The sequence below is a fragment of the Nyctibius grandis genome, chromosome 2, assembly GCF_013368605.1.
Source record: "Nyctibius grandis isolate bNycGra1 chromosome 2, bNycGra1.pri, whole genome shotgun sequence".
Taxonomy (NCBI): domain Eukaryota; kingdom Metazoa; phylum Chordata; class Aves; order Nyctibiiformes; family Nyctibiidae; genus Nyctibius; species Nyctibius grandis.
Genome location: NC_090659.1, coordinates 107,780,574 through 107,801,977, shown reverse-complemented (window position 1 = coordinate 107,801,977; position 21,404 = coordinate 107,780,574). Strand labels below are relative to the sequence as shown.

Sequence of the window (21,404 nt, the reverse complement as noted above, 5' to 3'; positions counted from 1 at the left end):
GTGAGCAGAAACGTAAGTAATGAGATGAAATGGTGTATGACAATTCTGGTTTATCTATCAGAAGAATCTTTAAAAGAAACATGGTGGAAACTGCAGCCCTGTGATCTGACTCAGTTTCATACAGTTGAAAACAGTTATAAATCCATCATAGAAGAATACTGTTTAGTGCTGTCCTGGCTATGGACTAGACAATCTAACAGTGTGTTCAGTATTTCATCTGTTCAGATGCATCTGTGCTGCCTGCCTTGCTTGTCTTTTATTTTATTTTATTTTATTTTATTTTATTTTATTTTATTTTATTTTATTTTTAATTACTATTTGTATTTTTTGTTTTACATTCTCTGACATCTTCATTAACTTTTTATTTCTTCCTAACACAGAGTGAAGGTTGGGGAGAGGAAGCAAAGACAAAATTTTTAGGAATGGTAAATAACAAAGTTGTTTTAATGACCATATTTAGAGAAGAGGATGGTGTTCTCATTGTGGATTTGAAAAAACCTCCATTTAATAAAATAAGCAATAACATGCCAGTGTCTCTCAGGGATGCATTAGTTTATTTAGACTTGGCAAGGTATGTGTTTTCCTTTAGTTTATACTCTTACACCATAAATGATAACAGCATAATACTTATAAAATGAAGTTTACCAACCAAGTTGTTTTTGCAGTGTTTGATATATTAATGTGTGATGTATTAATCTTCAGCAATATCTGTTGATTTGCTTTTTTCAGCTTCACTAATAAGCACTGAGGCGTACTCATTTGCACTGTTCAGGGCTATATTTGGATAATGAACTTTATTTTAGAAAATGGCAAAATTTAAATTTCCGTACAAGTTTGAATAACACGGGGGTGAAAGGAGAAGCCCTTAGTGTCTACCATGGACAGAAAAACATACAGAAATCAGCCTTGTGTCTGTTTACCTTGGCTGGTAGGCAGTGACAGGCTAGTTAGCACATCCGAACCGACCACATGACGTGACGCATATAGCACAGCGAATAGGAGAAACAATGATAAGGGCACAAGGCAGAGCTTGATGTTGGCATTAGGACAGAGGAGAGCTGCTTTGGAGGGAGCAGTGGAAGAGGCAGGAGACAGAGAACATGAGCATTTTGTTGTTTGGGTACAGGGGTATGGCATGCAAATCTGTAGGAAATTATAGTTCATTTTGCTGCACACAGAGAAAGATCTTTGTTTGTATTTGAGCATAACTAGCTATGGTGGTGAGAACAGTGGGAGGTAATTTTTTACTGCATCTGTGTTCTTCAGGTAATTCCTTTTTCTCATAAGAGAGGAAAAGGAAATCCGCTATAGTGACTTTATTTTTTTTAATAATTAAAATGTATGCTACTGCATCCCAAATGACAGAATATTTTTAGGAGCCAGCTGCCGTATATCATTCATCATAATGTGACATTTGTGACAGGAGAAGCATTGGAGAGAATTGGCTGCACCAACTGCAAGAAGGAAAGTTCAAGCTATTCATACAAACACGAATCAAGTCATTTTTATAAGACTATTTTGTGTTTTCCATGGGAAGCTTGACATTTGAGTATAAGAGGGCTCCTTCTCACTTAATTTTGACAGAATTTATTCAAAATTTCATTTTGTTTACCTTAGGTTTCGATCACAGCTTCCCAGTCAGTTAGAAACTAATACCATCTTGCAGTATAGTCCACCTAAGATTCCACAAGAAAGAGAAGTCGTCTCTGTTGTAGTTTGTCACATTAATAGTCCAAGTGATTTCTATCTCCAGTTGGTAAGTTTAGAAATAAGGTCTATTTAAGTAAAACTCTGAACAATCATTTTAATGTTGAGCTACTTGTAGTCCACATTAAATAACCTACAATTTCCATTAACTTCCATCACTTGTTACCAGTTCTAGCATTCCTGGAATTAATAGGTTAGATTAATTCCTACAATACTAGATTAATCCTAGATTAATTCCAGGTATTCTTAGAATTCCAGAAAGTTAACATTTTTTTGTCAGTTTTGTTACATGGTTAATTCCTATGTGGGTATATAGCGTTTTACTCTTTAGAGTGGTGATTGAACAGGGCAATATTCAACAGTTGTTAGGCTCTCCAGTTCATTTTACATGTTCATAACCACTGTTTAATTTGGGGGGCAGGGTGGAAGACTAGGAAGTATACTACTAGAAAAAAATGTCCCCTAAAAGAGCAAAAATACCATTTAAAAAAATAAGAACATCTGATGTGTATGTATGTTTTGTTTTTCTTATTTTAGAGAGAAAGCCTGGATTCTTTAGCTCTTCCAAAGAAAATTCAGGATGCATATAAACATGAGTATGGGAAAAACTTGGAAATTGTTTGCCCAGTTGAAGGCCAAGCCTGTGTTGCAAAACAGGACGGGAATTGGTACAGAGCACGGATTATAGGTGAAGTATTGATCCGTTCACTCTAATGCTAGGTTGCAAAATCAGATGCGGTGCTAGAACAGTGTCACACACTGGATATGAATAGTAACAGCCATTATTTTTACTAGGCATTCTTATACTGACAGGTAGGTTCACAAAGTCAGTAGTACTAATTCATGTTACATTCTTCTGCTATTAATGGAGTGTTTTATACATTTTTTTTTTTTACATAAAGAGAAGCGGTATACTTAATTTTCTATATTGTATTGAAATTCTATCATATAATTATTTTAATTAATGTTTCACTTACTATTACAGTTTGAACAATAGATTTGTCTATTCTAGCCAGCCTGTGAGTCTATCTAGTATGGTTTAATATTCCCCATAGTAATTCCGAAGGGGATGGGGGATGTACTGGTGCTGACCTCTGTGTTACCTGTATAGGCAGAGTAGCATGCCTGTCTGCTGACACGTCTACTTGGCATGTATTTAATGTGCCAGTGTCTCATGAAGTGGTTAGATGTAAGGGGACCAAAATGCTAACTCTGTCATTTCAGGAATGCGAAAGAGCTGGCTCTTAAAGAATACAGTTTTTGAATTGGGCTATAGAACATTTGAAAATGTGGTATTCTTTGATTATATGGTCTAAATGTGGATTTTGCTCTGAAATTCTGGTGCTTTAACCTGTATCAGGTACTCATTTTTTTTTTTAATAACTTGGGTTGTTTTTCTTGAAGGGCTGCCAAGTCATCAGGAAGTTATGGTAAAATATGTTGACTATGGCAATGTTGCTAAATTAACTCTTAAAGACATACGGAAAGTGAAAAAGGAGTTTCTGAGCTTTCCAGAAAAGGTAAATTAGTGCTTGCCTGGATTAAGTACTCAAAATTAATAGAATCTCAATGGATAGAAGGGGAAAGAGACAGTTGTTAACATTCTCAAGTAAATCAAATGTTAAGCAAGTTCCTTTTTACAGGGGTTTATGATGTGACTTATTTAATATGTTTTGGGTGCACATTGAAAACTCTTGATTTTTTTTTTTTTTATGTCACTCAGTTTTGAATGAAATCTAATGTTACCTTGCAGTGAGGAGGTGTATATACATTGTGTGTGTGTGTGCGTGTTTAATTCAGATACCTTCTTTTACTCCATAGTAAGCCGAATTAATTTTTACATTCCTTCATTTTCAAATGTCCTAATAAAGGGAGGCAAGGAGAAGTAAGCTCTTTCTATTTCAGCAAGAATGTGTCTGAATTTGAGGTTCATGCTCAGCTGCTGGCAGGGAGGTGGGATCGTCTTAAATAATGATAATGTGGAACCAGAAGACAAGCTCATGCTGTCTTGCTGTCCTGCATGAGTGCAAACCAAAGGCTGTGATTTGGCTGTAATGAGATGGTCTTGATATGTGATGGTAGATACATAATTTGAGTTATTCTTTAGGCAATCAGGTGCAGGCTGGCTTGCATTGAGCCTTATAAAGGGGCAAATGAGTGGAACAGAGAAGCCAAGGAGAGATTTGAAGAAATGACTGAAGATAAACTTATGCTGTGTTCAGTTGTTAGTAAGTTATCAAGAGTGTATTAATTTATATTTAAAAAACATTAAATTAACTCATATGTAGAAGCATGCACTTTCATATTTTAAATAGTATTTATTTGAAATGCTGATGTTCATACTTGCGACAGGTAGCCTGGAGTGAGAATATCTAAATATGAACTAAGTGAAGGAGACATAACAGATACAACTTCTGACCAAAGCTCTGTTTGTGTCTCCTCTTATGGGTCACACCAGCATTACATGATATAAACATCCTGGTTTATTAAGATGGACTTGTTTCCAAAAGTACTAGCTATCCTTGACTCTTCCTGACTTTATTGGTAGCTGGGAGCGTGATCACTGCTGCTCTAAAACATTGAAAAAAAAAAAATTCAGATAACCTATATAGGCCTCAGTAGGATTTTTTTTCAATATCATTTATTATTAATATGCAGCTAGTTATCCAACACCAGTGGAATGGTGGTTTGGAACCCATCTAACAAATGAAATGACGTGTAGCATTTGGTTTCTTTGTACAAAAAGATTTTGTAATTGTTGGTGTATTTTAAGTTAATTTTATGGATACGTGCAAAGCTAAGACTCTACATATTGTTGATGTTCAGAATCAATTATTTTATAAGTCAAATGTAATTTTACAGAATTCTGTCTCTTAGTACCATTTGCCACGTCTCCAAAACCATAAATAGTCTTTATACTGTCATTGATTGGCACTAATTATGTTTATATTATTCACAGAAATTTTAGATAACAACATCTTATCTATTGAACTCTTTGACTCCTCTGCTGTTCATGGAAGAAGCTTTAGTATTAATTGCCAGCTAGTTAAAGAAGACCTAGCATCCTACATACCTGGGTAAATACACTGTGCATAACTTAAAAGTATTTAGAAATACTGAATTTGTGTAACAAAATTACTGGCTTTAGTACGTCACCTCCAGTGGCTGGAATTTAACACATTTGTGATAAATTCATTACAAATCACATTCATCAACTGATGTAAGTTAGAGGGTGTAATTCTGCAGTTTGACATAGTTGAATTCTCAAACTAAATCGTGACTAATATAATTTATTGAAATTGATTCAAAAGTTGGAGATGAAGTGTTTGCATCATACTTGCAATGTGCTTAAGTGCCAAATCTTCCCAAACTGGTTATCATTAAGGTTCCCATTCCCTTGTATTAAGGAAAGAAATACCACATTTGTGTGTTTAACCTGCACCTAAGGTAAGTCATCTCTTTGGAAGGTCTGTTATTAGAAAACAAATACTCAGATAACCAGCTATGACAGCAACAGATAGATAGAAGAGTTGGGGAGCCTGCTGGGGGAGACGAGGCTGACAAGGAGATAACACTGCTGCATTTAATTTGTTGGCTTTTAAAAAAAGATATTCCATGGGCTGTATTAATGCAAATCAATAATTATTATTTAATAATTTTTGAATACTGATGAAAACTAAAAGATTATTAAATATAAAGTTTTGATTCCAAAGGGGAACTCCTGAATTAGCTTTTTTCAGGAGGAAGCAAGTAAGTGTATTTTCATCTCTTAGCTCAGAAATATAACTAAACCCTAGTAACACTTTTCTTGTCACAATTTTTAATAAGATTTTTGTAAAGTTAAGCAGCTTTATTTAAACCTGAACAGCCGAATTTTGTCACTGTCAGTAGGGCATTTTGTTGTGTTGCAGCTATACTTACATATCTGCTTGTGGCCTGCAAATCAGTGGATATGTTACTTTAATAGAAGTTGCTGTGTAACACTGATAACTTTACTAATGTGTATTTTTTGGTCACTTGCTCACTCCCCCTTCTTTAGTTGGACTTGGAAGAAAATAGAATAAACAGGAGCAAGAAAACTCCTGTGTCAAAATAAAGACAGGGAAATTGCTTACCAAGTATTGTTGTGGGCAAAACATACTTAATTTACCTTAATTTATTACTAATCAGCATAACTATTTATTACTGATTCAGGCATTGGGACACAAAAGACAAACGTTTATAGCACCTACCCTCCTCCCCCTCCTACATTCCAGTGACACTTAGTCCCTTCAGTGAGGCAGTGAGCAGTGCAGGGCGTTGGAGTTAGGACAGAGCAATTTCTCCCTGCTGCTCCTTCCTTCTAGCTATTTTCTTCCTGTGCTCCAGCATGGGCCCTCCACAGGCCTCAGTCCCTTCAGGAGGGTGCCTCTTCCCCCACAAAACACCTTCTAGTCTTCTAACTTTGATGTTCCCTATGTTATTTCTCTTCTGTTCTCTTCTCTCTCTTTCTGGCATTTTCTGCCCTTCATTAAATTAGAGGTGCCACCAGCTTCACTGAAGGGCTCAGCATTCAACAAGGCCAAGTGTTGCCAAGGGTCCTGCAGTTGGGGCAGAACAACCCCATGCAATGCTACAGGCTTGGGGAAGAGTGGCTGGAAAGCTGCTTGGCAGAAAAGGACCTGGGTGTGTTGATCGATGGCTGGCTGACTATGTGTCCAGGTGGCCAAGAAGACCAACAGCATCCTGGTTTGTATCAGAAATAGTGTGGCCAGCAAGACTAGGGAAGTGATTGTCCCCCTGTGCTCGGCACTGATGAGGCTGCACCTTGAATACTGTGTTCGGTTTTGGGCCCCTCCGTAAAAGAAAGACATTGAAATGCTGGAGAGAGTCCAAAGAAGGGCAACAAAGCTGGTGAAGGGTCTGGAGAACAAGTCTGATGAGGAGTGGCTGAGGGAACTGGGGTTGTTTAGCCTGGAGAAAAGGAGGCTCAGGGAAGACCTTATCGTTGCCTACAACTACCTGAAAGGAGGGTGTTAGTCTCTTCTCCCAGGTAACAAGTGACAAGATGAGAGGAAATGGCCTCGAGTTGTGCTGGGGCAGGTTTAGATTGGGTATCAAGAAAAATTTCTTCACCCTAAGAGTTATGAAGCATTGGAACAGGCTGCCCAGGGAAGTGGTTTTGTCACCACCCCTGGAGGTATTTAAAAGACAAGTAGATGTGATGCTTAGGGATGTGGTTTAGTGATGGACTTGGCAGTGCTAGGTTAACGATTGGACTCGATGATCTTTCTTAAAGGTCCTTTCCAACCAAAACGAATCTATGATTCTATGTCCTGTGGAGGGTCTGTTGCAGAGACGGCTGAAACAGGCTGTGTCCACCATGGGACAGCACTTAGCCTCCTTCCTCAGAAGTCACCTCTGCAGTCCCTCTCACCAGCTACCAACACCTTACCATTTATACCCAGTGCACCATGTCTTTTAGTTGGAATGATGTTTCTGTTTGGGGGGGAGCAAGGGGGTTGTTTTGTGGAGGCTTTGGCCCTCAGTGCAAATAGGTCTGTAGCCTTCCAGAGCTCATTTATCACACTTTCTGACTGAATTTCCCATTTGTGAAGATAGATATCTGCAAAAAGGCAAGAGACTGGTCAATAATTTAAACCTACTTTAGGTCATTTAGAATTACATTTGGGTGATGATTACTTTTCCAGGCTTAATGCTGTTGAGGGATACCCAGGCCTGCTCTGAACTAGTACAAGACAATATAAGCAGGAGAGCACAGTGCTCCATTGAAGCTGACTTGCTGACAAGCAAACATCAGTAACCTTCCACTTGCGTTGGTATAGGAAGTTGTCCATACAGAATTCCAGGGAGAAACGTTGGAGTCTGAAGTTCATTCCAAATTGATTGTTTATTCTGATCGATCTGCAATGATAATGCTATACTGGAGTTACTAGGGAGGGGGTTGTAACACATGTAACATGTATGTCACTTGGGAGGACTCTCTGTGGCAGATCGCCTCTGCCCATTTCATAGTTCAGGCTAGTTGTATGCAAGGTAAGCATATTTATGAGCTATGGTGTTCGCTTCTTCCCTGGTTCTACAAGTTAGCTGTTTTACCCAGCAGTTTCCAAATACCTGCATCAGGAAGGTTTGCATAAATAATTGTGTAGCCGTATGTAGTAGATGATTCAATACTTTATGGAGTTTTCTCTCTGACAGAGCAGTTTGTTTCCTTCCTGTGAAGGAAAAGACAGGTGGTAGATCTCTGAAAACAGAAAAGAGTTTCTTCCTGGAGGCCCAGAAATGGCCAACAGTTAAACTCATGCTTGCTGTCCCTTTTAGTCAGTGATGTTTACAAGAAGCCAGTTCTTTTGCGTTAACAGGGGTTTTTTTGTGCTGTAATCTCTTACATCTCTAGTTGGCACAGTTCACACAGACTAAGCTGGGCTGTAGCTCAAAATACGTACCAGCCAACTCTTCATTGCTGTTGGGCGTTATTCTATCCAGTTCACACAATTTAAACAAGTTTTCATCAAGGTATTGTGACCATAGTTCATTCAGTACTCTGCTTAAGAAGTGCTAGCATCAATTGTGTTGTATTTGTATCCTTGGGGAATGCTAGAAAGGTAAATGTTTCACTAATGTTAATATTCTTTACTTCTCAAGGAATATTTAGACATCTTAGAAGTTGAACGTTGCAGCTTCCACTCAGAGGCAACATTGATTTCCAGAAGCATAATATTAGTATTTTGATGTCTTTTAAGCCAGATACAAACATCAATGTTCAGCAGCCCATTTGGCTCAGGCTTGCTTTTCTGCTGGCAGCCTATATTGGGTAGTGCTTTCACCTGTCAGTAGACTGTGCAAGGATACCTTCTGAAGGAGAGTAAAAATAAGTTACTATCATGAGTGTTTCAGAAGTAGCATTTAGAGATGTCTTTGTCTCTAGTTGGGATTTTTTTCTGCTTTTCTAAGTTATTTGTTACTCTTCACTCTTCTTCATATTGAATGATTCCTGTCATGTTGAACTGTGATTATTGAGCTGTTTTTCACTTTGTTTAAAATGTGTTTAAACTTCCCATTCTAATTACTTCATGCTCTTTACAGGTACACTGAAAGTATTGCTGTAAGGCCCAATGAAATATGGGATGTTCCTCTAGAAGAAATTCCTGAAACCTCAGAAGCTTTAAATCCTATAGACATGGAACCTGTAGATGAAGGAGATTTCAAATTACTTGCTAAGGAAGAGCTACAAGTGAGAATTAGTCATGTTGTGTCTCCTAGTAAAATTTTTATACAGTCTCTGTCATCAGAAAGTCTACTGAAAAGGTACTAAAATTCAAAGAACTTTTCTTGGGTAAAGGCATTCTTATTACAAACTGGTGAAGTATAGTTAGAACAAACTCTGATTAGGGCTGCATTTGGCACTGGGTACTCTCTTGAATGCTGTTGACTTATCTTGCTTTGTTGAGGAAAGTATAGAAACAGAAGACAGATTGGCACTATGTTGTGGTTTATTAAATATTTATGATTCCAAATTAAGTACATGATCTAACTGCTATTTCGAATCAGTTTTAATGTCGTAAGTATTGGGGCCTGATCAATGCCACACTGTCCAGAAAGATTAATCTTTCTGCTCTTTCTTTTTTCCTCCCCATTCCTTCGTTAGCAATCTTGATGAATAATACCGGTATCCTAAGTCATAGAACTTCAATCAAGTTATTTATTTCAACATGATTCTAATATGCTGTTAGGAAAGTTTGAAGGCAGTTTCTACACATAGTGTATCAACCTTCCTTTAGTAGATACGTAGGTAACATTTAGGTAATAGTGCGTACTGTTTGAAGACGGTTAAATGTCTTAGCTAAGTTGTTTTTCTGCCTCTTATTTCTCTTTTCTTTCATCTTTTTACCTTCTTGCACGTAGCTACCTAGAGTCCCATTGAACTAGTTATGACACTAAATGAGTACCACGCTTGCAAGTTGTCAAGAGAAAATAGTGCATCTTACAAATAGTGCTATACAGAACAGACAAGATCACTCAGATTAATGCCATTGTTTAAGAAAACATTATAGTTTTACAGAATTTTAATCAGATTGCATATGTTTTGAAGCTCAGTTTCATGTATTTCTAACACGTCATGAAGGAAGAAAAACTACAATACTATGTCCCTGTGAAACGGTTACTAGTTAAGCAGTAATGGACTAAGAAAACCTTTATTTACTGGATAAAATTTTACCACTAGAAAAGTGTTTTTTGAATATTAGTTTACAGGAGAAGATGGCTACTATCTACAAAGAATCCCAGCCACAGTGTGTGAAGTGGGAAAGTAGCATGCACTGTGCTGTTTATGTACGTGATTTGAAACAGTGGCAAAGAGGTCAAATAAGCAGGATTATCTCTGAAACAAGTGCAAAGGTAAACCTGTTATCATAAGAGCGTTCATACTTTTATTTCTAAAGTTGTTAACGTTGATTAATGTCAAATCTTAGCTTCTTACTTCTGTGTTAATATTTTCTCATACAGCCTTTTGCTTTTGTCAAGAGTTTAAGTTAAACATTGTACATCACTTCAAATAAAATTACTGTCTCATCAAAGCTCAGATGCCTTTAGCAGGGAACCTGGTAGTTGAGGAAGGCTCATGAGGTTCACTTTGGATATGTTTACAGTATACTTTGCAACATAGCACAGATTCGCAAGCTAGTGCCTAACAGTTCAGCTTATATTCCAGAAGCTGTGTGAACCTGAGGGTCACATTAATTCAAACTTAATGATCCTTGCTAAAAGATGGAGCCAGTTGAACTGCAAGCAGCACCACCGGAACACATGTAGTCATGCTGTTGCCTGAACCCTAAACTGATGGTGATGCACTGTGCCTTGTATTTGTATCATCTTCCACAGTGATGCTTTAAACATATGTTGTGTTGCACTTATTTGAAAAAAAAAGAGTAAGGAGCGTCAGAAGAGGCATTTCATGAATAGATAACTACTTACCTCAAAAGTAAGAGTGGCTCTTTAATCATACAAATAATCCAGGACTGGATTACCATTGGTTCTCTCCACGATCATCAGATTATGCCCGTGGGTCTTGCTAGTAGGAAGCAGAAATGGGACTTTCTATATTTCTGGTTTGCATTATCTGCTTTCTAAGGCTAAGAGCCCTCAAACAGCTTTTTAACCATGTCAGAATAAAAAGCAAGGGGTGGAGGGGAGCTATATCAGCGTTTCTAGGTTTACAAATTTAAATGCACCAACATAACTGATGCACAGAAAAAGGAATTTTCTTATTCAAGTAACAGCCTCTGTGAAGTTGTTTAACCTCCTTTGAGCATATTTGTGCATTTTGTACTCTCGGTACGCTGCGGTAGTCATTTGTGTTGTGTGATGGAGTACTCACTGCAAAGGCCATTCCTTGAATCCTGGTACTATTTGTTTGAATTTTGTTTACCTATTCAGGCATGCTTTGAATTATCATTCGTCACAGATAACCCTCAGAGGGGTTTTTTTTGTTCTGTTTCATTGTGTTTCTTGTCTGTAACAGGTAATACTTTATGATTCTGGAGCTGAAAAAACAGTGGATGTCAGCTGTCTAAGAAAACTTGAGGAAAATATGAAGATAATTAGGACGTTAGCAATAGAATGTTCCTTGACAGATATAAGGTAGGCTTTCCTTAATACTGAGCAGCAGTATTAGAAACCTATGACATAACTTAATACTTTCCTGTGTTAGAACCGATCATCTGAGACTTGGATGTGGTTTGCTTGTTGAATAAAGAAATGGGATGGCAGCTGTGATTTGTTTTACAAAGGGTTTTTTTTCTAAGGGTTTTGTTACACACCAGTAAAGCAGAAACCATGCTATTGAAAGAAAGAATATTTATGGGATTAATTATAAAATACTGGACAGATGATAGAGGTTTTTCTTATTTCACTGAATGCTTTTTTTCTTGGCTCAGAATTTGAGATTAATTAGATCTCATGAAAATGCCCGGGAGATCTCTCTTTTCTAGACCGTAAAAGAGAGAACCGGGGTCTTCTCCTGTGCCTTTGTGTTCTGTCTATACTCTGAAGAAAAATTAATCATGTTTGTAATACCCATTCCCTGAATGAATATAAAAAGCCAAATTTGCAGATGAAGTATGGATTTTCCTTTGTCCTGTTAAGACAGGTGTCATACTCCTGGAACTCATGATCCTTGTCAGTTTTGAAGTTTTGGGGTTATATTTTTGAATTCTTCCTGTCATATAGATCCAGAGATGAATAACCATTTCTTTTTACTGTTGACTGTAATGGAGATTTGTCTTTTCTCCCTGACATTACAGGCAGTTTCAAAAAAAAATCAGAACTCAGTAAAAGGAAGGGTTTGTGGTTAAGCTCAGGAGATGGCAACTTCTCTTGTACTAAAGGAGGTTATAATTTGTTCTGTGTTAGACCAACAGGTGGAAGCACGCAGTGGACAGCAACAGCCTGTGAATGTTTATCCTATTACCTAAGCGGGGCACAAGTGAAAATAATCATACAGGTTTGTAACCAAAACAAGCAGTATTTGTAAAATTTCTGTCAGGTTGTCTGTTAATGTAATTTTTTTCTGAATATTTTCACTCTTCAAAAAGTCCTGAATGGAACTTGCTTGGATTGTTGTTTGCTGTAGGGAAAAAGATACCTTTTTTTTTTTTTTTTGCTTTATTTTCATTATTCACTGGAACATTAGAGCAGTTTGGCTACCCCGTGTGGAAAGATCACAGTCTTAGATATATTTAATTACTGAGGAATAATATTTACATCTTTGGGATCATGGGATGCTGACAGCTTTTATGGACAGATGAGCAAGATGCTCATGTTCTTGATGAGAATAATTTCAGCAACTACTATATTAGTTTTCAAGCCTTGGAAACTGAAAGAATGGGTCTAATGCTGTACATCATTAGTGATTGATTTCTTCCACTGGTAAAAAAAAATGGAATTATTATGAGGGCTTGATTTGTTTAGTGTCTGTTGGCAGCTGCCAGTGAGGTTTTACAGTCTGTCTGGAAATAAAAGCACTGATGAGTGCAGTTATTTATGAATGGGTTTAAAGCTCCTGCTGGAGGAGAACAAGTGTTTGGCAGTTCATTTTAATAAAACAGCTAAGGGAAGAAGCAAGGTTTTATTCTGGTACTTTTTTTTTAATGTCATGTTTAGAACAGTTGGTAAGATGATAGGAACTGTGACATGAATTAAATAAATTTTGTGTCTTCTGATGTGGGCATCAGTTGTTCAACGATGTCTGATTTGCAGTCGGTAACAGTAAAATGAAAAATGTGCCTGTGGTTTGGAAGAAATGCGTATTGCAATATGTTGTCCAGCTCTCTCATTTTTTCCAGGAAAGTGATGTGGGTTGTGCATTGCCTGTGAAAATTCTTTGCAAAGATGAAACAGGACAATTGATTGATATTTCGGAGCATCTTATTAAAAAGGGTTTGGCTTTAAGAAACAGAAGGTTTGAATACTTTTCTTTATATTCTTTCATACTCTCATATTCACATCATGATAAGCTAATAAGTAAAACAAAAAGTTGGATTGTCCTCTACAGCCTATGTAGCAACAGAACTCCATCTTTAGTGAACTTATCTGAGTATAACATTATTAATTGTATCTGTTGCACATTTCAGTTCTCTTAAGTTGGTAGATGAGATGTTTGACACTATTTTAACAAGTATTTTCCATTTTTGTGTGTTTGTTTTTTTACTTCTATTTTATTCTTTTGCACTTTTCAAGTTCTTTGTCAGTTAATATGTTGATGTGATTTGATTGAATCTGATAGAGTTGATAAAGCTGATGTGGCTTGCTCAGTCTCCGAAGAACATCTTAAAGTACGTTTAGAGCAAGAGAACACAGGACTCGGTGGTTGTAATTCAGAAACTGCATGTGCAAAACCCAGCGCTGCTCCAGAGGAAAACATCACTGTTGTGGAGAGTGAACAAAAACCATGCAAAACATCTAAGGCACTGCTTCATTCAGGAGTGGATGAAATATATAAATCCCCAGTTATACCAGAAGCAAAAATTTTTCAGGCTGTAGTAAGCTGCATTGGACATGATGGAACTATTTATATAATACCAAAATCATTTGGTAAGATTACAGAAGAAAATACATTTATGTCTATGAATCGATATAGCTTTGGTGTATCAGAATATACCAGAAATATGTTCTAGTGTACATGTTCTGTATCAGAACACAGTTCTGGAAGGTTCCCGTGGGGGAGGATTGCTGCTGGGGGGGTGACGAGGCCTTTGGCCTGGGGGGCGAGGGCTGCGTGCCCCTGCACCCCCTGCTCCGCCACGGTGGGGAGAACTCCCGTTGCAGGAAACCCACATCCCCAGCAGCGACCGCCCTGTCCCCAAACCCATCCAAATCAGCTCTTCTGTCCTGCCACGCCCCAGGAAACCCCAAAATCCCAGGGCTCGGACAGCAGGTTACTTGCCTCTCTTCTCTAGGCAGTATTAGGTAAAGCAGCAAGTGCTTTATTTTATAATGCTGAGATTGTGATACATTTTACTACTAATAATAAAGATACAGTCCTAAAGATTCTTGGAAGTTAGCCTGGTTCTCAGATATTACTGGATTTTTTCCTTCAGTGTGAGCTCAGTACCCAGTTTCCTTGGGCTCTTTATTTGTACTGTGATAGATTCTGTACCTCTTAATATTTTCTGTTTGTACTATTTGAAAGAGGTACATTTTCATCTGACAGATGCAGTATCAGTCTGCAGTACCATAATATATGAGAAATGTTTCCATATGAGAATTTTTTTTTTTTTATTATACAAATACATTTGGAAGGTGTCCCTGCTCATGGCAGGCGGGTTGGAACTAGATGATCTTTAAGGTCCCTTCCAACCCAAGCCATTCTATGATTCTATGATTTAACTATTAGATCATATAATAGAATTTTGAAATTCAAAGTGCAGTAACCCCATTTGCCCAAGACTGTATTCTTCTTGCGGCTGTTGCTGTAGACTGTACCTATAGCAGAAAAGGGTCTTCTGGACACCTGTTTTGTGTCGTTTCATGGTGTACTACCACTGTCTCAGGGAATCTGTCATCTTGTTCACGGAGAGGGTCTTCTATTACTGCTGCCAAGGTGTCAGTTGCAAAATGTATAGACCCTTCTTCTCTGACATTAGAATCCAGAATTACTAATGGCTTCACAATTCGAAATGCAGTTTTCTTTTTGTTTTAAGTAGTAACTTGTTTGTATATACTAGATGTCAAACATACATATTGTATCAATGTTGGAAAATATTTTTTGGAGCAGCGCATGTATTTTATGTTTATACATGTCTTCATCTGAATCTGCTGGGTTTTAGTGATTGAAATAATTTGCCTTAATATGTTATAGGCTGTTTTGAATTTTTTTTTTAATTCCCCCCTCCCCCTGCCAGAAATTGAACTAAAGAAATTGATGACTGAAATACAAAGTAACTTCAAATGCCTTGGTCTTCTGGAACCCTACTTCTGGAAAAAGGGAGAAGCTTGTGTTGTAAGAGGATCAGATACCATGTGGTATCGAGGTAAAGTTGTAGGACTCGGTGGTAGTACTGTCCAGGTAGGTTTGATTATATGTCGTGTGTGTGTGTGAACATGTGCACATGTATGTTAAAAAAAAGGCAAATAATCTAATCCTCTAAAATAAATTTGTGATCACACCTTTTTTCATTCAGTTGACCTGACTATCCAGTTGTTTGTTCTGCTTGAAAGTGTGATAAGTGTCCTGATTTTTACATTTATTTTAAAGATTAATTCTATCTGCCTATTTCAGTTGTCACAATTTTTCCCATAGTTTTCCTGGTAATGATAAATGTTCTTAAGTAAAAAGCTACCCTTGATCACCTGTAAGTAATCCCTTTTAGGTTTTTTCTTCTTTTTTTGTTGTTACCGTATATGGAATGCTTTGAAAATATTTAGGTTTACCTTCCCCCCACCCTGTCCCCACCCAAAAAGTAGTGGCTGGCTGTTTGTTTTGAATTCTTTATGCTGCACAAGTAAAGAGCAACTCTTGAGTCTGCTCCTGCTTTTTGAATGTAGATTTGCAAGTCTGACACTATCCTACTTCACAAATTTTTTATTTCTTTCAATTTTAAACTGCTGTAGGTTATTACACAAAAGGTAGGATCTCTTACAAGTTTAGAAGCTGAACTTCTCATCTGCCATACCAGTTTTTTAATCCTTTCCTTCATTGCCACTTTGTCACATCACCTACTTATCAGCAAACCATTCTTTTTTTCCTCCAGAAAAATGAATGCTGTAAATGAATGCTTTCTCTTATTAAACTTGACTTAAAAACCCCAGGATTTATTTCAGGAAAGCTTTTATTTTCATATAGGTACAGTACATAGACTGTGGTTGTATAGAGAGGATTCCTCAGTGTCATCTGTATCCAACTACATTGTATACTGATATTCCTCCATTTTGCATACCGTGTCAGCTCTACAAGACAGTACCAGTGAGTAATGATAAATTTGAAGACGTTTTAATAGGTAGTTACTCAAACCGATACCCTGTTCAGTTATACAAAAGCTGACACTAGTTGCTGGTATTTTTTCTTGCCTACATCAGCTATTTCAGAGAATAGCTATTCAGAGAATAGCTGATGAGAATCGTTTCAGCAAGGCAGCATTTCATCAGGAAATTCCAGATTGCTTTATGAATTGACCACACTTCAAAAGCAGCTGTCATTGGAATGAAATCTTCGTGAGACAGGACACTGCAGTAGTTGGCAGGTTGATACTGCGAGGTGGTAGTTCATTTTGCAATAGCAGCAACAAGTAAGGCCTGGATTTCTTAATGCAAAATGGCCAGAAAATTGTAAATCTTCAAGTCCTGCAAAAGCGTTTCTATCATTCTGAACTTAGCTGTGTACGAAACAATCCGTTAGGCTAAACTAATACAAGTGAATTGTTTTAGGGGTTTTTATTGGTAAGTGATACGTAAATAACGTCTTCATGTATCATCACATCTTATTCATATTTGAATGGTGCATTTAGTAAATGTGAATTACTGAAATGACTAGGTTACTTTTAACATTATTTTTAAAGGAAAACTTTTCCTTGCTGGAAGCAGTTCAACTGATAGATTAAGAAAGACAGGCTTATAAGCCTATAGTTTGGGAGGCAAACAGATATTTAAGGGAATAAAAGAAGTATTTAAAGTATCCTGTGTTTTCTGTTGTCTGTTAAGTTATCTTCGAGTGTAATTCTGTATCTTTGGGTTATGCTTTGAGTAATTGTGCACACATACATTATTATGTATATAGTAAAGGTTAGATTTGGCAAGCAGCACCTCTTTCTAAGCCACCTCAAGATCTGAAAATTGCTGGTCGGCTTTGTCACACAGTAGGTTTTAGTGTACCAAATAGCAGTTAATGTTTAAACTGTTGTAGACAAATCAAACTAATGATGCGTGTTTCATTATATTATAATAATATAATGATAAGTTTTTGAATGATAGGCATGTATTTTTGTCTTACTATGTTAAGAATAGTAAGAGTATTACTTGTCAGCATCTTAATGTGTGGGGGTTTCTTGCTTTTCACCAACTAGGTTGGAAGTTCTTGGCAGCAGGATGCAGTAGATTGCCTTCGAGGACTACTTGAAAATGAAGAGGTTGAAATACATGTTCAGGTAGCTTAATTTATTCATAGGTGTGGAATGAGGCTTACTTTTTGTTCCCTTTTTTTTTCTCTTTTAACTTGTGTTAAGAATAATAGGTGAAGGAGTATAGCAGCAAATTTATTTCTGAGACAAAACAAAATCCAAAGCTAAAGTTATTTCTCCTATAACTTTACCTTTATTATAGTTTTCAGGCCTTAAATGTGTCCTTTAGAGGTATTAATATTTTTTGGTCCTGTTTGTGTTGTCATTCTGACAAGCAACCTACCTACCAATAGCATAATTTCTTCTAAATTCAATTTTAAGTTATTAAAATTTGGCATAATTAAGTATAGACATGCTTAAATTAATATATTAACATTATAGGGAAACACATAATCTGTATTGTCTGAAAACCTGCAATTCCGGATAGTTTAATTTCTAATGATAAATTGTGAAAGAGAAGCGTTTATTGTTGAGTGAGCAAACATGGGATAATGTTTCAGTGTTAGACTGAGTAGTCGGTGCTGCCATTCCAGAGAGAGACACATTTGTGTCATGAGTTGTGTTAATAGCCATCCTTACTGGTTTTGTATCTTTGATGAATGAGTTTAGTGCATCTAGGAAGGACAGGTTTTGATTTCCTGGTCACTATTTCTGAAACCTCAGTCACGCTATTACTGTTATAATCTTATTTTGTCTTGTGACGTAGGAATTACCAGATAACCCATGGGGCAAATTGTCCATCAACTTGTATTTTGGTGGAATGTCGCTTTCTTCCTTCGTGGTTTACCAGAAGTACTGTGTTGTTGAAGATTGTCAGGACATACCAGAGCTGGTGAGATTTGTGTGCGTGTGTGCGTCTTTTGCTGTTGTTATTCTGACATTAAAAAGATTACTCAGTTGCTTGTTGTTCTTTTTATATTTCTCTACAGTTTTGTGATGTAAACAGCAGTAAGAGTAAATACACAGCTTTGTAGCATAACAAGCGTAGATATGATGTGTTGGTAAGACTGCATGGAATACCGAATTGCCAAGAGTTTGTTCTTGGACTCTGTACTGAAAAGAGATTTTTGCATTTCTGTTTGAAGTCCAATTAGTTTTTGTGTTTCTCTGAAACTTAAAAGGGTAGGAGTAGGTCATATTTTTATTACTTGAAGGGCTTAGTTAATCGCAGAAATATATCCAAGGATGGAGATATTCAAAAGTAAATTTAATCAAGTATTTCAACATAAACCTAGTGATTTCTAAGGGAATTACTTAGGTTCTTCATTCCAGGTGTCTGGGATATTCATCTGATGTTGAAATTTTCACCAAACTTCATTGTCTTAACAAAAAAGTTTGAGAAGTAATTTCTCTGTATTTTTTTTCCTTGAAATCTTAGGATTGAGTTTATTTAAATTGCTAAGGCTTTGTTGTTGCATTTTTCTCTTAATTCTGTTTAAGCCTGCCAATGTATTTTTCTTTCTGACATGAGTCTCTGCTTCAGAAAATAATTTTACAATACAGAGTACACTGCTGTCACTGCTCATGTAAGTAAGTCTTGGCATGTGTGCCAGTGGGTTGTGATGCAGTTAGGAAAGTCTCTCAGTGTCTGTTAGAACTGAGTAACCATGGAAAACCTAATTGTAAATCCATCTCTTGTTGCATTTTCTTAAAGTCAGCACGTGACACACAACTTTCAGCAAACTAAATACGTATAAATGAGATTGTACCCTTAAAGCAAAAATGAAATTTGGAAAACAAAAATAAAGATGTGTAAGAAGGTTGTAAGCAAGACGCATTCAGAAAGCCTGGAATGCCTTCAGCAAGAAATACAGCGTTAAGCAGATCCATTCCAGGAACAGGTGGTTCAGAACAATTTGTAAGAAAATTACTATCAGAGGTGTTCAGTTGTGGACCAGAGAAGGAGCAAGGCGTCCAGAGGTTGAGCTGGTTCGAGGAGTGGAACCTCGGGAATAGCAGAAATAGGAGGCGTGCAGCTCTGAGAACGTTTGAACTTAATCAGCTCTGGGTTTAGCTGTAGAGGCTAAGCAGCCACCCTCACAAGCCAACTGAAACACTGCATTGACCAAAGGATACTATTATTATATAACCTATAGCCATTATATATTTTATTATTTTATAGTTTTATAACTTTATTTCATTGCTTCAAATCTGTGTTTTCAGGTCATAATCTGATAAAGGCTGTATTCTGTTTTTGTGAGTGTTGTAATTCTGTTAATAGTGGTAATAAGCTGCTTATGTAGAGCCCACTACACCCGTGTTTTGCTGTAGAGTGTATTGTCTTTGGGATGCAGCTCTGTTGAGCTGCACAGGTGAGGTTAGGAGCTGGTCTTCGTTACCATATGACAATCCTAGTTTAGTCATTAGCCATAAAATTCCCTAGTAGGCAGTAGGATATCGGAGAGTACACCAGAACCCCAAGTGTGGTGAGCTCACAGCAGTGAATCTCATTCTAGGTACATATATGTGTGTTCGTGTGTATACACATATACACACTTGCATGCTTACCTACATATACAACACCATTATACTGTGGTATTTTTTGATTCGGCTTTTTGGGAGATGAGGGGTTTTTTTTCTTTGTTTTTTGTTTGTTTCGCTACCAGTGTGAGTCAGACCAAGTAGCCAGGTGCTCTTGTGCTTATATATTCAGGCATGGGGGGCTATGACCTTGCTTCAATGGACAGACAAGTTTTTAATCTCTTCATTATGAGCCCAGGCTTAACTAACAATAATTTTTAGAATTACTTTTTCTGCAGCAGTTGACTACAAACTATTTCCAACCACCTGAACCAAAATCAGTTCAAAATGTCTTATACAGGCTATTTTTGTATTTAACTGCATTGCAGTTCTGTTCTGTTCTGTTTTAGCTAAAGCTTTTGTAAAAACCTAGTAAGTATTGAAAGCAAATGTTGTTTAATATTTTTTTCATCAAGGATACACTGTTTACATTATTAGAGAACTCCTTTGAACCAGAAATCATACCAATGCTCGTTTGCATTTTGTTACTAAATATGATGCTTGACTGAAGTCTGTCTTGGTCTAGGAACTACTTCAAGGAGAAGTTCCTGTTTCACTTTCATACACGTTGCCACTGCTACCGAATCCAGGCGATACCTTTCCTGTCAGAGTTACCCATTTGGTGTCCCCTAAGGAGGTACGTTTTGTAAATATCTCATATATGTTGCAGAGGGGAAGTGTTGCAGTCATATCATGCTGGTGAAAAGGAAATCAGGGCTAACAATTGTAGATAATATTAAAAAGTATTAGTAAGGTAGCAAAATGCTACTGAGTTATTGATACAGATGGTTGTGCAGTGCAGCTACCTGAATGAATCTTACTTGAAATACCCTCTTGGGTGAAGGCAGAGCAATAATTCTCTAAAATTCTCTAAGTCTGGTACTTAATTTGTATAAGTAGAAAATAGGTCATTGGATTTTAACTTGGCAGAACAATAATGATTTTATCTTTTCTTTATTCTCCAAAAATTAAATTACTGGAACATTGTACAGTAATGTGAACATTTTCTGACTGTTACAGTTGTATTTTACTGCCTTTGGTCGATGATTGATCATTGATTTTTGTGTAAACCCACACAGCTTCCCTCTAGTAGTCTCCCACGCAAAAGGCAAAATGTAATGTTCATTGATTGAATAAAAGATTCCTGTGTGGACTTTGAATGTTGAAGGATGAAATAGGAGAACGGGAGGCAGTGAGAAGCCGATCGTGTTACAAAATCTAACAGAAGAGATCTTCCAAGTGGATTGATTTATACTGAAGTGCTTGTGTTCGTTGTTTTGGTAAATCTGTAAATCAAATAACAGGTTTTATAGTACTGAAGTGATTGCTTTAAATATAGCATCATGGACTAATATAAATTCACCCCACTAATTCACTTGAGTATACACATCTTCAAAAAAAACCGTATACTGTACATATACAGCTGTTTTGACTAAATACAAGATGGAAGTGTTTGGGTATCATAGAAAAGGGCTTTTCTTAAATGGTGTATTCTGCTTCCTCTTTTACAGGAGAAACACTAGAATGAATATTTTTTGGTTCATTTTGTGCAAATTACTCTTG

General features: G+C 37.0%; 1 protein-coding gene across 1 annotated transcript in view; it reads left to right on the top strand.

Annotated features, from left to right (window-relative positions):
- Positions 1–21,404, top strand: part of RNF17 (ring finger protein 17) — a 48,291-nt gene that overhangs the window by 22,423 nt on the left and 4,464 nt on the right. Inside the window, 17 exon segments of the mRNA XM_068395325.1 lie at positions 381–571; positions 1,618–1,756; positions 2,245–2,395; positions 3,112–3,227; positions 3,815–3,935; positions 4,667–4,784; positions 8,797–9,018; positions 9,957–10,107; positions 11,231–11,349; positions 12,121–12,211; positions 13,053–13,168; positions 13,493–13,800; positions 15,111–15,274; positions 16,052–16,171; positions 17,268–17,348; positions 18,028–18,153; positions 20,368–20,478. Coding sequence (XP_068251426.1) covers positions 381–571; positions 1,618–1,756; positions 2,245–2,395; positions 3,112–3,227; positions 3,815–3,935; positions 4,667–4,784; positions 8,797–9,018; positions 9,957–10,107; positions 11,231–11,349; positions 12,121–12,211; positions 13,053–13,168; positions 13,493–13,800; positions 15,111–15,274; positions 16,052–16,171; positions 17,268–17,348; positions 18,028–18,153; positions 20,368–20,478 — 2,445 coding nt within the window.